Below are 12,218 nucleotides of genomic sequence, written 5' to 3' on the forward strand. Positions count from 1 at the left end.
TCCAAAGAAGTAGAAGATCCCAGGTGTTAGGTTTTGACATGAGGAGAAGGTATCTCAAATCCCAATCCTAAACGCCGCCACTCCTGAAAAGCAACTAAAACCGCAACTTACAAAACCCACCACCCTTTTTCTACCTTTTCCATTTCATTTTCTCTCTCACCAAACTTTCATTATCATCATCATCATCATTCTCCTATCTTCGCTGCTTTCCCTATCGCTTCAGATTTCAACCGAAGCTTCGCGATTTCAAGGCTCTGCATTCGCGATTTCAAGGCTCTGCGTTCGCGATTTCAAGATTCTTTCGCTGCTCATCAGAGATTTTCGCTTACAATCCGAATCGGTAACAGAAGCTATCTGATTAAGTTGATTGCATAAGGATATTCAACAAATCTCTTTGCTTCGTTCGATTCCGTTCAAGACACACATCTGTAACCCTAATTTTGGTTTCTATTTGGGGAAGGATTCGCAGTTTCGTGTTCTGAAGGAATCTGAATTCTCTGATGCGCTAGGGTTCTGTGCTGACGAAGTTGAAGACTTGAAGAATTCTGGGAGTGTTCTCATCGTCGTGGCGGTTCATTTTGTTTGATCTTATCCTTAGAAAAAAAACTAGAAAAAAGAGAAAAGAAAAAAAGATCTTTCAATATAGTGTACTGTTTGATTTGTTTGAAGTTTTAATATTTCTAAGGCCTTTTATTTCATTATATTTCAATTTCAAAGGCACTGTTCATTATTGTGTTTTCGTTCTATTGCTTTGGTGTTTACCTTTTTTCTTATAGATAAAAGAAAAGAGAAAATATACTACCATGGCCGTGTATTATAAATTTAAGAGTGCAAGAGATTATGATTCTATTCCAATGGATGGTCCTTTCATCTCTGTTGGTACTTTGAAAGAAAAAATATTTGAAACCAAGCATTTAGGGAGAGGTACTGATTTTGATCTTGTCGTCACCAATGCCCAAACCAATGAAGGTTGGTTCTGATTTTTGATTAATTAAGCTATCCTCTTAAAAAGTAGTGGTTTGGGGCGTTAATATGGGTCTGGGTTTTTAGCATTTCAATTCGGCACTAAACCATAAATTTAATAGCAAGGACCTTATACATAGCTTTGAGGAGGGGAATTCATGGTTAAACTTACAGTGTTTATCATGTACCTCACTAAGCACAACTTTTTACTGGTGTTATCTGCCATTGAACTGGAATAGGCTTCATTCAAAATTTATCATACACAACTTCATAAAATGTTCCTCTGAAGTTAGTTTGTTTTAAGTAAGCTAGTCCTTGGGTTATTTTAATGAGTTGAGCATCTCTCTGTAATTTTATTAACTCAAAGGACAAGGATAAATATAACTTTACTTGCTCACTTTATAGATATAAACTTTGCATAGGAGGAGTCTTATCCCACCCCCTATACAAAATATAATAAAATACTCTGAACAATTATTTGTTGAAATTACAGGCACCAAACTTAATTTTTACCTTACCAGTTCATATATATTTGGCTTCATGAATAGCATTGTTGCACTGTTTTATAGTTGTTCTGTCTCTTTGGAATTTCAGAATATCTTGATGAAGCTATGTTGATACCAAAAAATACCTCTGTGTTAGTTGGTCGGGTTCCAGGACGGCCACGTTTACCAATAGTCACCAAAATAGAGTACTATTTCAAACCTTTAATCTCATCACTGTTGGAATTTTCATCATTAATCATGCATTTTGTATTTAAGCTCTTTAAAAATGGGTGGTCATTTAGTTTGTCATTCTCGTCTATTGTCGCCATGCCATGGTTGCACAATCTTTCTCAGACACAAATTCTTCAATTGTGAAATAAATTCCGTGTTCTTGAGTTGCAACTGCCTTCTGTTTTCTTCAGGCAAAAGCTGGAAATTAAGACGGCAGAAACTGAACCTGATAACAGTAGCTTACCAGTTGCTAATACATCTGCCATGGGATATGTAAGTCCTTTTGTTTTTTCACTTTTTATATTCAATTCGTCTACATTCCCAGGAAATTGAATATTTCATATCACATGACAGAATGAAGATATCTATGAGGATGAGTTTGGCAACGATTTGTATCCAAATCCGGATGCACAGCCTGTCCAATCAAGCAACTTTGGCCTGGAGGCTCCTCCGACTAACAATGCTGATGAAGATCTAGACAGTAAGATTAAGGCCGTAGTGGATACTCCAGCCTTGGATTGGCAACGGTGAGTGGAGTATTCTGTTCCGTTTAGGTGTGTTGTTTGGTGCATGAAGTCAGCGTGGAATGGGATGATAACTATGTTGAATGTAAATAATGATACAAATTTGATACTAACACTTTCCAGCCTGCAAGAATGGCCATTAATATCTCCTTCAGAAGGGAGTAGGGACTCATCGTTTATTGAACCTAGACACCCATATTGGATCACTTGTTCCATGTCACCCCCACCATATTATGGAATCCTTATTATGCCCAAACGTTCTTTCATATTTTTTTGTGCAGAAAGAAAACATTTGTTTGCTTTATGATCTTTTATGTTCTTTTTCTTTGACATGCAGTCAAGGGTCAGATTTTGGTGGCGGTAGAGGTTTTGGAAGGGGTATGGGAGGAAGGATGGGGGGTGGGCGTGTTTTCGGTAATTCTCTTTACCTATTCTCTACATTTTCTTGACTTGCTGCTTTGAATACACATATTTATATGTTGGTTGATGAACTAATGCTTATTTAATTGCTGAGGTCTGGCAGGGTTGCAGCAGAAGACACCTCCACAAGGCTATGTGTGTCATAGATGCAAGGTGTCTGGTATGTTAATACTTCTGAAACTTAATGTTTGTCTGTCTGGTTCCTTGCAAGTTGCTGGATCCTGGATTGTAATGTTGGTGCGCTTAGCTTAGCTACTTCCCCTTACTTTTGTTTAGGACATTTCATTCAGCACTGCCCTACAAATGGGGATCCAAATTTTGACGTCAAAAGAGTGAAGCAACCTACTGGTATTCCGCGATCGATGCTGATGGTTAACCCACAAGGTTCATATGCATTGCCAAATGGCTCAGTAGCTGTCCTGAAGCCAAATGAGTGAGTGCATTTTATTTATGCTTATCCTTTTTGTCACCTGTGTGTGAAATAGTTTTACCTTCTGCTTGAAAACAGGGCTGCTTTTGAGAAAGAAATAGAAGGGCTACCAACATCAACACGTTCTGTGGGGGATCTACCTCCTGAGCTCCACTGCCCCTTGTGCAGTGATGTGATGAAGGATGCTGTGCTAACAAGCAAGTGTTGTTTTAAAAGCTTCTGTGACAAATGTATGTCTTTTATGAACCTTTGTCATTCATGTTTCCAAAATTTCAATGTATGTTTTCTTTCTATTTTCCTGAACTATTTTATAAAAAATAAATTTTTTGTTGAGTTTATGTAATTTCATCCTGAAAATTTCAGGTATTAGGGACTACATAATGTCAAGGTCCATGTGCATATGTGGTGCAACAAATATTCTTGCCGATGATCTTCTGCCAAATAAGACATTAAGAGACACTATTAATCGTATATTGGAATCAGGCAACAGCAGTGCTGAAAATGTGGGGAGTGCTTTTCAAGTTCAAGGTTCATGAAACTACTATGCTGTAACTCTTGTTTGGATTATTATTGGCTACCAATTTGTTAATATGTACAATATTTGTTTCCTGGATTTTGATTTTCTAGATATGGAGTCTGCTCGCTGTCCACAGCCTAAGATTCCATCTCCAACCTCATCGGCTGCATCTAAGGGAGAACTAAAGGTTTTACCTGTTCATGAAGGAACAACAAGTATACAAGAAACAGCTGATGATACTAAGGCTGTTTCTCCTCCACATCAGACATCAGAGCAAGTAAGGATCACCAGAGCTGCTGATGTATCTGAAGCTACTCATGAGTCAATGAGTGTAAAGGAACAAGCATCACAAGGGAGTGCTCGACCGGTTGAAGAAGAAGTGCAGCAAAACTTGGTTCCTACTGAGGCAGGTAGTATATAGATTGTTGCTATGTATCCTACTTTTTTTTTGCAGGGATGGGGTATGGTTTTGTGTTAGTTGCTAAGTGTGTCTACTTGTTGAATATTTTATAACACCAAGGCACCTATGCTTTGGATAAGCACAAATCTGTTTTATTTGTTGATTTTCTGTTTAGGACAATCTGATTTGATTTTTTTGTAACTTTGCAGGAAAGAAAAAGAAGAAGAAGAAAATCTGTTTACCCACAAATGGTAAATCTACCATTCTGTCTCAAGTTCTGCTTTCTAATGGAACATTTAATGGACAAGGACGGTACAGAAGCTTTTACCTCTATTATTCGTAATAATTTTATTTATCTTGCAGATATGCAGTGGAAAAACCTACACGACTTTCCAACTGAGAACTATATGATGCCAATGGGCCCACCTGCTGGGTATAATTCGTACTGGAATGGCATGCAACCTTGTATGGATGGATTTATGGCACCATATGCTGGTCCAATGCAAATGATGGGTTATGGTCTTGGCCCCTTGGACATGGCATTTGCAAATGGTTTTCCACCAGACCCCTTTGGCATGCAGGGTTACATGATGCCTCCTGTTCCACCTCATAGGTATGTAATAGTATTTTTGGGAAAATCAAAAGTTGGCTCGTCACCCGCTCTCTTTCATAAGCACACAAACATGCCCATTGTATTGTCTTGTTATTCCTACTTTAGGAAGGGTATTAAGGCTATAGAATGTAGATCTGTAGTGAACTTGGTTGCATGCCTATAGGATATATATGTTCACAGATTGTTCTTTAGAGAGCCAGATTGTAATATTTTTTTAATATGTTTAGGGATCTTGCTGAGTTCAGTATGGGGATGAATGCTCAACCTCCAGCTATGAGTAGAGAGCAGTTTGAAGCTCGGAAAGCTGATTTGAGGAGGAGGCGTGAAAATGAGAGACAGGATGGAAGGTACAAACTCGAACCACTCTTGGGTGGTTGTGTCATGTTCTGATATGTGTGGTTAATAAGCTTGAATTACTTTTAACTTAAGTCAAATATCTGGTACCACTATTAAGCTGCTGCCAACATGTTCACATTCAGTGCAAACAACCATGTTGTGAATTTCAGTAAAATGATGTCAAAGCACTGTTTTAGATAAATATATATTCTTCCTTGTTAGTCTCATGAATTTAGTGGCCCAATTTTTTACTAGTCATAGAAAACATGTTATGAATGAATGTCCCATGTTATCATGGTTGCAGTTGGTTTTAATTTTATGCTGTTTTCATTGACTAATCTACATATTTTGTTACTAACAAAGTGATACATCATCCTAATCCTCCTAGGTACAAGCAAGTGGCATATGTGATAACGTGATACTTTATTTATTATTGATTAGTTTACAAGTGACATGAGCCACTTTCATGTGGGTAGGAGGATTTATAGAATTTAGTAGGAGGATTTATAGAAGAATTTAGTAGGAGGATTTATAGAAGAATTTAGTAGGAGGATATAATATTACCCTTTATTACTGACTGTTTGCTAATGTGCTCACCTTCTTGGTGGAATAGGGACTTCTCCAAAGACCGAGAGTTTGTTGCTAGGGAAGTGAGCAGTGTTGGGAATGGTTCTTCAATGAAATTAAAAACTGTATGTGCTTTTAATTGTCTTCATCTTCCCTTCTTTTTATGTGGTCTATGTTGCATTTACTTTTTTGGGTTTATCTACCAAAGGTTTGGCCAGAAACCTCAAGCTTGCAAAAGAACACTGATTACACTAGTTAATCTCACTTATTATTGTGCTTTCTTTAATTAAAGTAGTACTAATTGCTTTTACTTTATTATAGATGAGATATGTTTATCCATTGATCATGAAATGACTGAGGGAGCCATGCCCACATGTCCCATCATGATTCTGTGATCAGCAGCAAACAATTTGGGTGGATTTAGTGAAAAGATAATAATAAACTAAAACATCATAACATTTTAATGATGCGGTGCTGTTATTAAATTCAGGCTTGGAGCCTCATCGTGGTATTTTGTTCAGACATCACAATGCTTTGAACCGTAAAAACATATTTAAATCATGTAACAAATTAATTGGTGGTTGAACTGTTTTTTTCCATCCATGAATGGGCTTGGGCCTCTAACTTCCAAAAATAATATATGCAAACAAGCGGTACTATTCTATTGCTTTATTCTATTTGGTGAAACAAACGATTCCCATTGGTTAAAAAAAAAGCTTCACTTTTTTGAGAAAAATCGTGAGTGCTAAAAGCAAGCTTCCATGTCTTGGTATTTTGCGTGGTTGCTCACATCATTTTTTAATGGAGTTATTCTAGTATTTTTCTGGAAGCTCAAATAATGGGTTAAAGGGTTAATATTTCAGTAAATGGTGTAGTAGAAAGCAAACTTGTAAAATTTTCCGATAATGTCATACTAAAAACATTTCTGAGATGACATTTTGAAAGTACAATAAATACTAAAACTTTGCATGTATTAAAATTAATTACCAATAATTTTTAGTCTTTATATTGCATTTTATTTGGGTTGGGTCATATTTTCTGACGTATTGTGAATGTAAAAATAAACAGTATAAAAAGATTAATAAATACTATAAAAATTAATTATATATATTAACGTGTAAAATATTTAATGTGTATAGTCGTCGTTCTAAGGTGTCATTGAATTGCATTAATAATAATAGATTATAATTAATGTAATTTAAATCGTGTTGATTTCTAACTTTTTCCTATTCCATGTTTTTGGTGCAGAAGTCATCAATTCCAGCACCGTCGTCGGGTAGCGACTACCATTCCCAGCGTCACCGTTCAGAACGGTTATCACCAGATAGATCTCATTCTCCCATCAAAGTTGAACCTCCACGTCCTCCCAAGAGAAAATCCGATCAAGACGGAGACAGAGATCGTGACTACCATGACCATGAACGTCACCGTCACCACCACCGCCGTCACCACTCTGAATCCTCTTCCAGAAAATCCACTGAAACATCACTCACCAAAACAACCACCTCTACTGCCGCTGAAGAAGCTGCTGCTGATCGGAAACACAAGGCTAGTGTTTTCTCCCGCATAAGCTTCCCTAAGAAGAGAAAGATCTCCACCGCCAAAACGGAATCACCCGTTGTTACAACCACAGCAACTGCCAGTGTCTCCGCCGCGTCCCTTAAAGCACCGGTGTCTAATGGCCACTATGGAGTCAGCAGGAAGAGTAACAACATGGACTATGAATCTAGCGACGATGAGCGACATTTCAAGCGAAGGCCATCCAGGTATGAGCCATCTCCGCCGCCACCACCTAGTGATTCTAGAGGAACAAGGGAGCGCAAGCACAGGTGAGAAAGAATGAAATTTCTCAATAGGAGTTGTGCTCACGCGCTGGCGGTTGAGACTGGGGATTGAATAAAGTGCAATTTTGTTCCAAACTTGTTGGGTGGAATTTATCTGTAAACATCACTTTGTTGTGACAACATTTATTTTCCAAATAATTATCATGTTTCTTTCTTTATTCAATAACTCAATCAATCTCTTTGCTACTTCACTTTTGCTTTGTCCTCCTTCATATTTCTTATCTCTTTTCATATCGTACCTTAGTTTCTATAAATTCATGTCTACGTATTGTGATTTAATAGAAGCAACCTTGACAAAAAATTAACTAACTCGGTCGAAGTGGAAGAGTTTCATTTAACTTGAGTGAGATTTTTAATGTGAATAAAAAAATAGAAGGTGGAAGAACTTCATTTTTCTAATGGACACATTAATTAAGAAGGCCTGTTCGTGAACTTCGAGGTAGTCGCTAGTAAGTACATAACTCATTTTAAAATTTAACAAATGCCCTAAGCTAAGGGTTGAAACAAGTCAGACTGCCTACTAGTGGCTTATTATCTAGCCTATAATAGAGTAGGTTAGGCCATACATTTTTCGTGAACAGGTCAGACTCAAACTTTTTGGAAAACTTATTTACTTTAATATGTCAGACTTTGGGTCATTCAAAAGGCTTATTAAACCTAACAAATTGACATATTTAGTTATATTATGCAATATATTTATATTATACAATTTTAATATGTAATATTATAATATATATGTAATTTTAATATAAAAATGTATACATAAATATAATTTAATTGTTAGAGTTAGAAAAGTCTAATTAAAGTATAAATATTAATATATTTAAATGTATACATGATGACATATTTCAAGATCATATACTATAACAAGCCTTTATACAAGCTAATATGCTAGACTAGACTTTTAAACAGGTCAGACCTTACATGCTATATAGGTTAAGCCTGTTTAAGGCAAAACCTGATCTGGTCTGACCTGTTTCCACCCTTACTTTAAGGACAGTTAAAATAATATTTTGAAAATTGACACTATAATAGATGTTTTTATGGTTCTAACTGTTCTAACATGCTCACAGCTGATTTGGAATTATTTTATCTTGTGACTAATAAGGATGTTGGATCCAATTAAGTTTAAGAGTTAGATTTATCATGAGTATAATTGATGGGAGAAGTTATATCGAAGTGTCTTTGTCTCATAAACAGAAGGGGTTATTTTTGCTATCGACTATAGGAGAACTTTTGTATACGTAAAAAAATAAAGTGAGTCGAATTTAAAAGAGGATGAGAAACAACTACCAATCGTATAGATTAAGAGCCTAAGAGTTGTTCAGTTTTAATTGGAGGTCTCAGGTTTGAGCTCTTAAGAATGCAATTATGTTAAATATTTAGTAGCGAAAACTTTATTTCTCTTAATCATATAGGGAATGATAATTGTGATTCAAACAAAAAATGTAAAAAGTTTATATATTGCTTAATTCAATCAAGATACATGAGTTTAAATAGATACAAGAAAAAATTTAAATGACTAATAGTTAAAATTTGGTTTATTGAAAGTCATTAGTAAGAACTTTTGGATGTGAAATTTAAAAAACTTTTAAGCCTTACATAGAAGAGTTTTGAAAAAACAACTCCCAAGTCCCACATTGGAGAGATGAAGAACTTGGAAAAAATCTAATGTTATAAATAGAGGTCATTCCCTTCATTATAACACACCTAAAGTTGAATGCGTTTTCATTCAAATTTTTCTTTCTCCCTCGCCTTTTTTTCCGAATCATTTCCGGCAAATTTCTATCCCTTTCTTCTATGATACTAAGAATTGATACGTACAGTCAAATTGTGGGAACTTTGAGAACTGACACTTGTAGCCAATATTGAGAGAAAACAATTGGCACATCTATCCAAATTGTGGACATTTTGACAACTATTGTGGGAAAAGAATTGGCACAGGTAGTCATATTGCGGACATTTCAAGAAGCGACACTGGTAATGAGTACCGTGAGAAAAGAATTAGCACAGATAACCATATTGTAGGTATTTCAAGCATTGACATTGGTAGCCATATTGCGGTAGGTGGGTGTATGATAAGTGCCAAAATACCTAAATTTCATACACCTTTATGGCACTTAAGCATAATTGAGAAAAATCAACTTAAAGCAATACTTTTTGAATAAAATATCACAATACTTTTTTTTTTGTATTTTAAGAACTTGATGTAATTTAAAAATTTCTTGTTTAGATTGTGTAAATATGGAAAATGTAAGTTTGTTTGTTCAAAAACTCAAAAAATTTCAAAACTGAAATCAAAATGGCTAAACAAAATTCTTGAAACATGATCACATGATTAGAAAATGCTAATGGATACTTCGAATTAAGTTTTGAGTGGGCAAAATGAGATATATGCTAAACTTTTGTGAAAACATCATATAACGTCATAACTTGAGATTTTTGTAAATTGAAAATTCAATTTTGTGTAACAAGATCTTTGCAAACATCTTTTAAATAAAAAAAGTGTAAAACCAAAACAAGTGAGGGAGTGAGCTAAACACACGTTAGAATCAAAGTGAGAATCAACATTTGATTTGTCTAATTAAACTTGTTCGAGTCTTTAAATCTCTTAATTGCATAAAAATGATAAGAAATGATCAATGCATGTTTCTTCATTAGTTGAACCAAAGGCCAAAAGTCCAAACCCGATTAGGATCATCCTTTGATAAGTCCCTTTGAGCCAAACAAGTGAAATAATTTTTCAAACTATCCCATGAAACCGAATTTCAAAAAAAACCAATGTTCTAAATAGATCATTAAATTTTAAAGAATAGTTTGAAAGAATTAAAGTTGTGGGGAAAAATTGGTGGACTTTGCTTCTTAAAAAGGAAGAAATAAAAAACTCAATCTCTTTACAAATAAAAGAAAACAAAAAGAGATTGAGAAAAATAGAAGCCAATGTTCAAAAGTTAAAGAAGTTGGGGGGAAAAATACTGGAGAAAAGAAGAGTGAAGTGCTTCATTGAGAAAAATTTCAAAAATGCTCTCTTTTTAACTTAGCATTGAATATCTAGAAAAACCATTATCCAAATCAAGCCTCATTACAACCAAAATAAAGACCTTAGTGATCTTTGATTATTTATGCAATCTAAGAGAATAGGTGAGACAAAGAACAAGTTTAAATTACTACGAACAAATGATTGAAAATTTGAGTGAAACATTTACCCTCTAAAAAGTTCAAATTTTGAACTTGTGTGCAAAAAAACACTTTTTGGTTAGAAGAATATTTGCTTAAGTAAATTGTTACACATTTTTGATTAACAAAAACAATTATTCATTGTTTGAAGCATTATGTTTCAAAATTCACAAATCATGAAAAATCTCATTGAAATCAATTTTTGACATGCTTATGAACATTTGAAATCATGTTGATCATCTTTAAACTTAGCCAAATGTGAATTCGGATAAGCTTTACCTTTTGTTTGAGGACGAACAAAGTTTTAAGTTGTGGGGAGTTTGATAAGTGTCAAACATACCTAAATTTCATACACTTTTATGGCACTTATCTTAAGCATAATTGAGAAAACCAACTTAAAACAATACATTTTGGATAAAATATTACAATCTTGTAATTTGTGTTTGTATTTCTTTATTATGTGTTTTTTAGGATTTAGAAAGAAAAATAAAAGAGAATAAAGACTCATGGTCCAAGAAGAAAAAGAAGTCAAACTCAAGGTGCTCAAGCAGGTAGCTGAGCTTGGACCAAGCCACACTGAGCTGACCTGGACACCAGCCTGACCTGGACACCAACCTGGCACAGACCAAGCTGCTCAAGCAAGCAACTGAGTGGACCTGCTTGACCGCTCAGCCTAGCACCAAAAAAAACCTAACACGGTCAGAACTCAAGCTTGGCACGGTCAGACACAAGTCTGGCACACGCTCAAGCTGCTCAAGCAGCAACTCAATGGTGACACATGTGTACTCAGTGTGAACGATACATCTGACCAGGTCAGCAAGCACCAAGCCACGTCTCAGTCAAAATGGTCAAAGCTGCTCAACAAGCAGCTTAACGGTGCCACATGTGTGCTCAGAGGTGGGCACCCAGACTTGACTTAGTCATCAAGCAAGCGTGAAGTCATGCATGACAACACTTCAAGTAGCCGACCATAGGCTTTTCAGGAGTAGCTCACCATAGCTGGTCCCATTGTTCACAACTAGCTTTGGTGAGTCAAGCTTAAGGAGGTGAAAAAGCTACTTGACCAAGTGACCAAACCCAGGCTGAAGGGTTTGGTCAGCTGCTGAGCAGTACAAACAAGCAGCTCAACGGTTCTAGGAAAATTCTATAAATATGAGGCATTTCATTCGAACAAAAGACTTCATATCACCATCTTGCCTTGAAAATCTTCTTCCCTGGAAACACAATTCTCTCTTCCTGTTCTTAGTTCAAAGAAGTTCTTTTTAAGTAAGTTTTATAGTTTTTAGTTTATAATTCAAGAGGAGAAAGGAGAAGGCAAATGAGATTCAAAAATCAATTTTGTAATCTCATTTGGAACTTAAAGCATCTAATCCTTGGAGGATGGCTCATGCTCCTAACAATTTCATTTGAATGTTGGTTATGTATTTCTACTTCTTCTTTTATTTTAAATTTGAATTTTAATCATTCAAGTTGGTGCTTTGTTAATTTTATTTGTTAGAGAAGTTCTTAATGCTCTTTTTAGATTAATCACTTAAAGACCGATTTTAAGTCATGAAAAATTACTTGTCTCAAACATTTAACAAATAAACTAAGAAGTAGTTGTACTACTTAGTTTATTTGCCAAGTTAAGCATGCTTTTCTTAAGATCTTATATTCATTACTACTTCAATATTAGAGTAGCAAAGATTAGGGTGTGACAACCTAGTCTCTT

At 35.4% G+C, this 12,218-nt stretch overlaps 1 protein-coding gene across 1 annotated transcript; it reads left to right on the forward strand.

The window, feature by feature from the left end:
- Window positions 1-803: 803 nt before the first annotated feature.
- On the forward strand, window positions 804-7,505 carry LOC109339649. The gene is made up of 16 exons (XM_019577121.1): window positions 804-969; window positions 1,558-1,654; window positions 1,871-1,952; window positions 2,034-2,206; window positions 2,541-2,617; window positions 2,727-2,783; window positions 2,900-3,056; window positions 3,132-3,283; window positions 3,417-3,581; window positions 3,681-3,980; window positions 4,180-4,221; window positions 4,334-4,583; window positions 4,811-4,930; window positions 5,533-5,611; window positions 6,735-7,330; window positions 7,373-7,505. Exons 1-15 carry the CDS (start codon window positions 804-806, stop codon window positions 7,317-7,319), a joined length of 2,502 nt encoding a protein of 833 aa, XP_019432666.1. The 3' UTR covers window positions 7,320-7,330; window positions 7,373-7,505.
- Window positions 7,506-12,218: the final 4,713 nt, after the last annotated feature.

The sequence above is a fragment of the Lupinus angustifolius genome, unplaced genomic scaffold (assembly GCF_001865875.1).
Source record: "Lupinus angustifolius cultivar Tanjil unplaced genomic scaffold, LupAngTanjil_v1.0 Scaffold_85_101, whole genome shotgun sequence".
In the NCBI taxonomy this organism is placed as follows: domain Eukaryota; kingdom Viridiplantae; phylum Streptophyta; class Magnoliopsida; order Fabales; family Fabaceae; genus Lupinus; species Lupinus angustifolius.

Coding starts and splice junctions, on each gene's coding strand:
- LOC109339649 (XM_019577121.1), top strand. CDS start 804: ATGGCCGTGTATTATAAATTTAAGAGTGCAAGAGATTATGATTCTATT. Junction 970..1,557: donor CAATGCCCAAACCAATGAAG/GTTGGTTCTGAT, acceptor TTGGAATTTCAG/AATATCTTGATGAAGCTATG. Junction 3,582..3,680: donor GAGTGCTTTTCAAGTTCAAG/GTTCATGAAACT, acceptor TTGATTTTCTAG/ATATGGAGTCTGCTCGCTGT.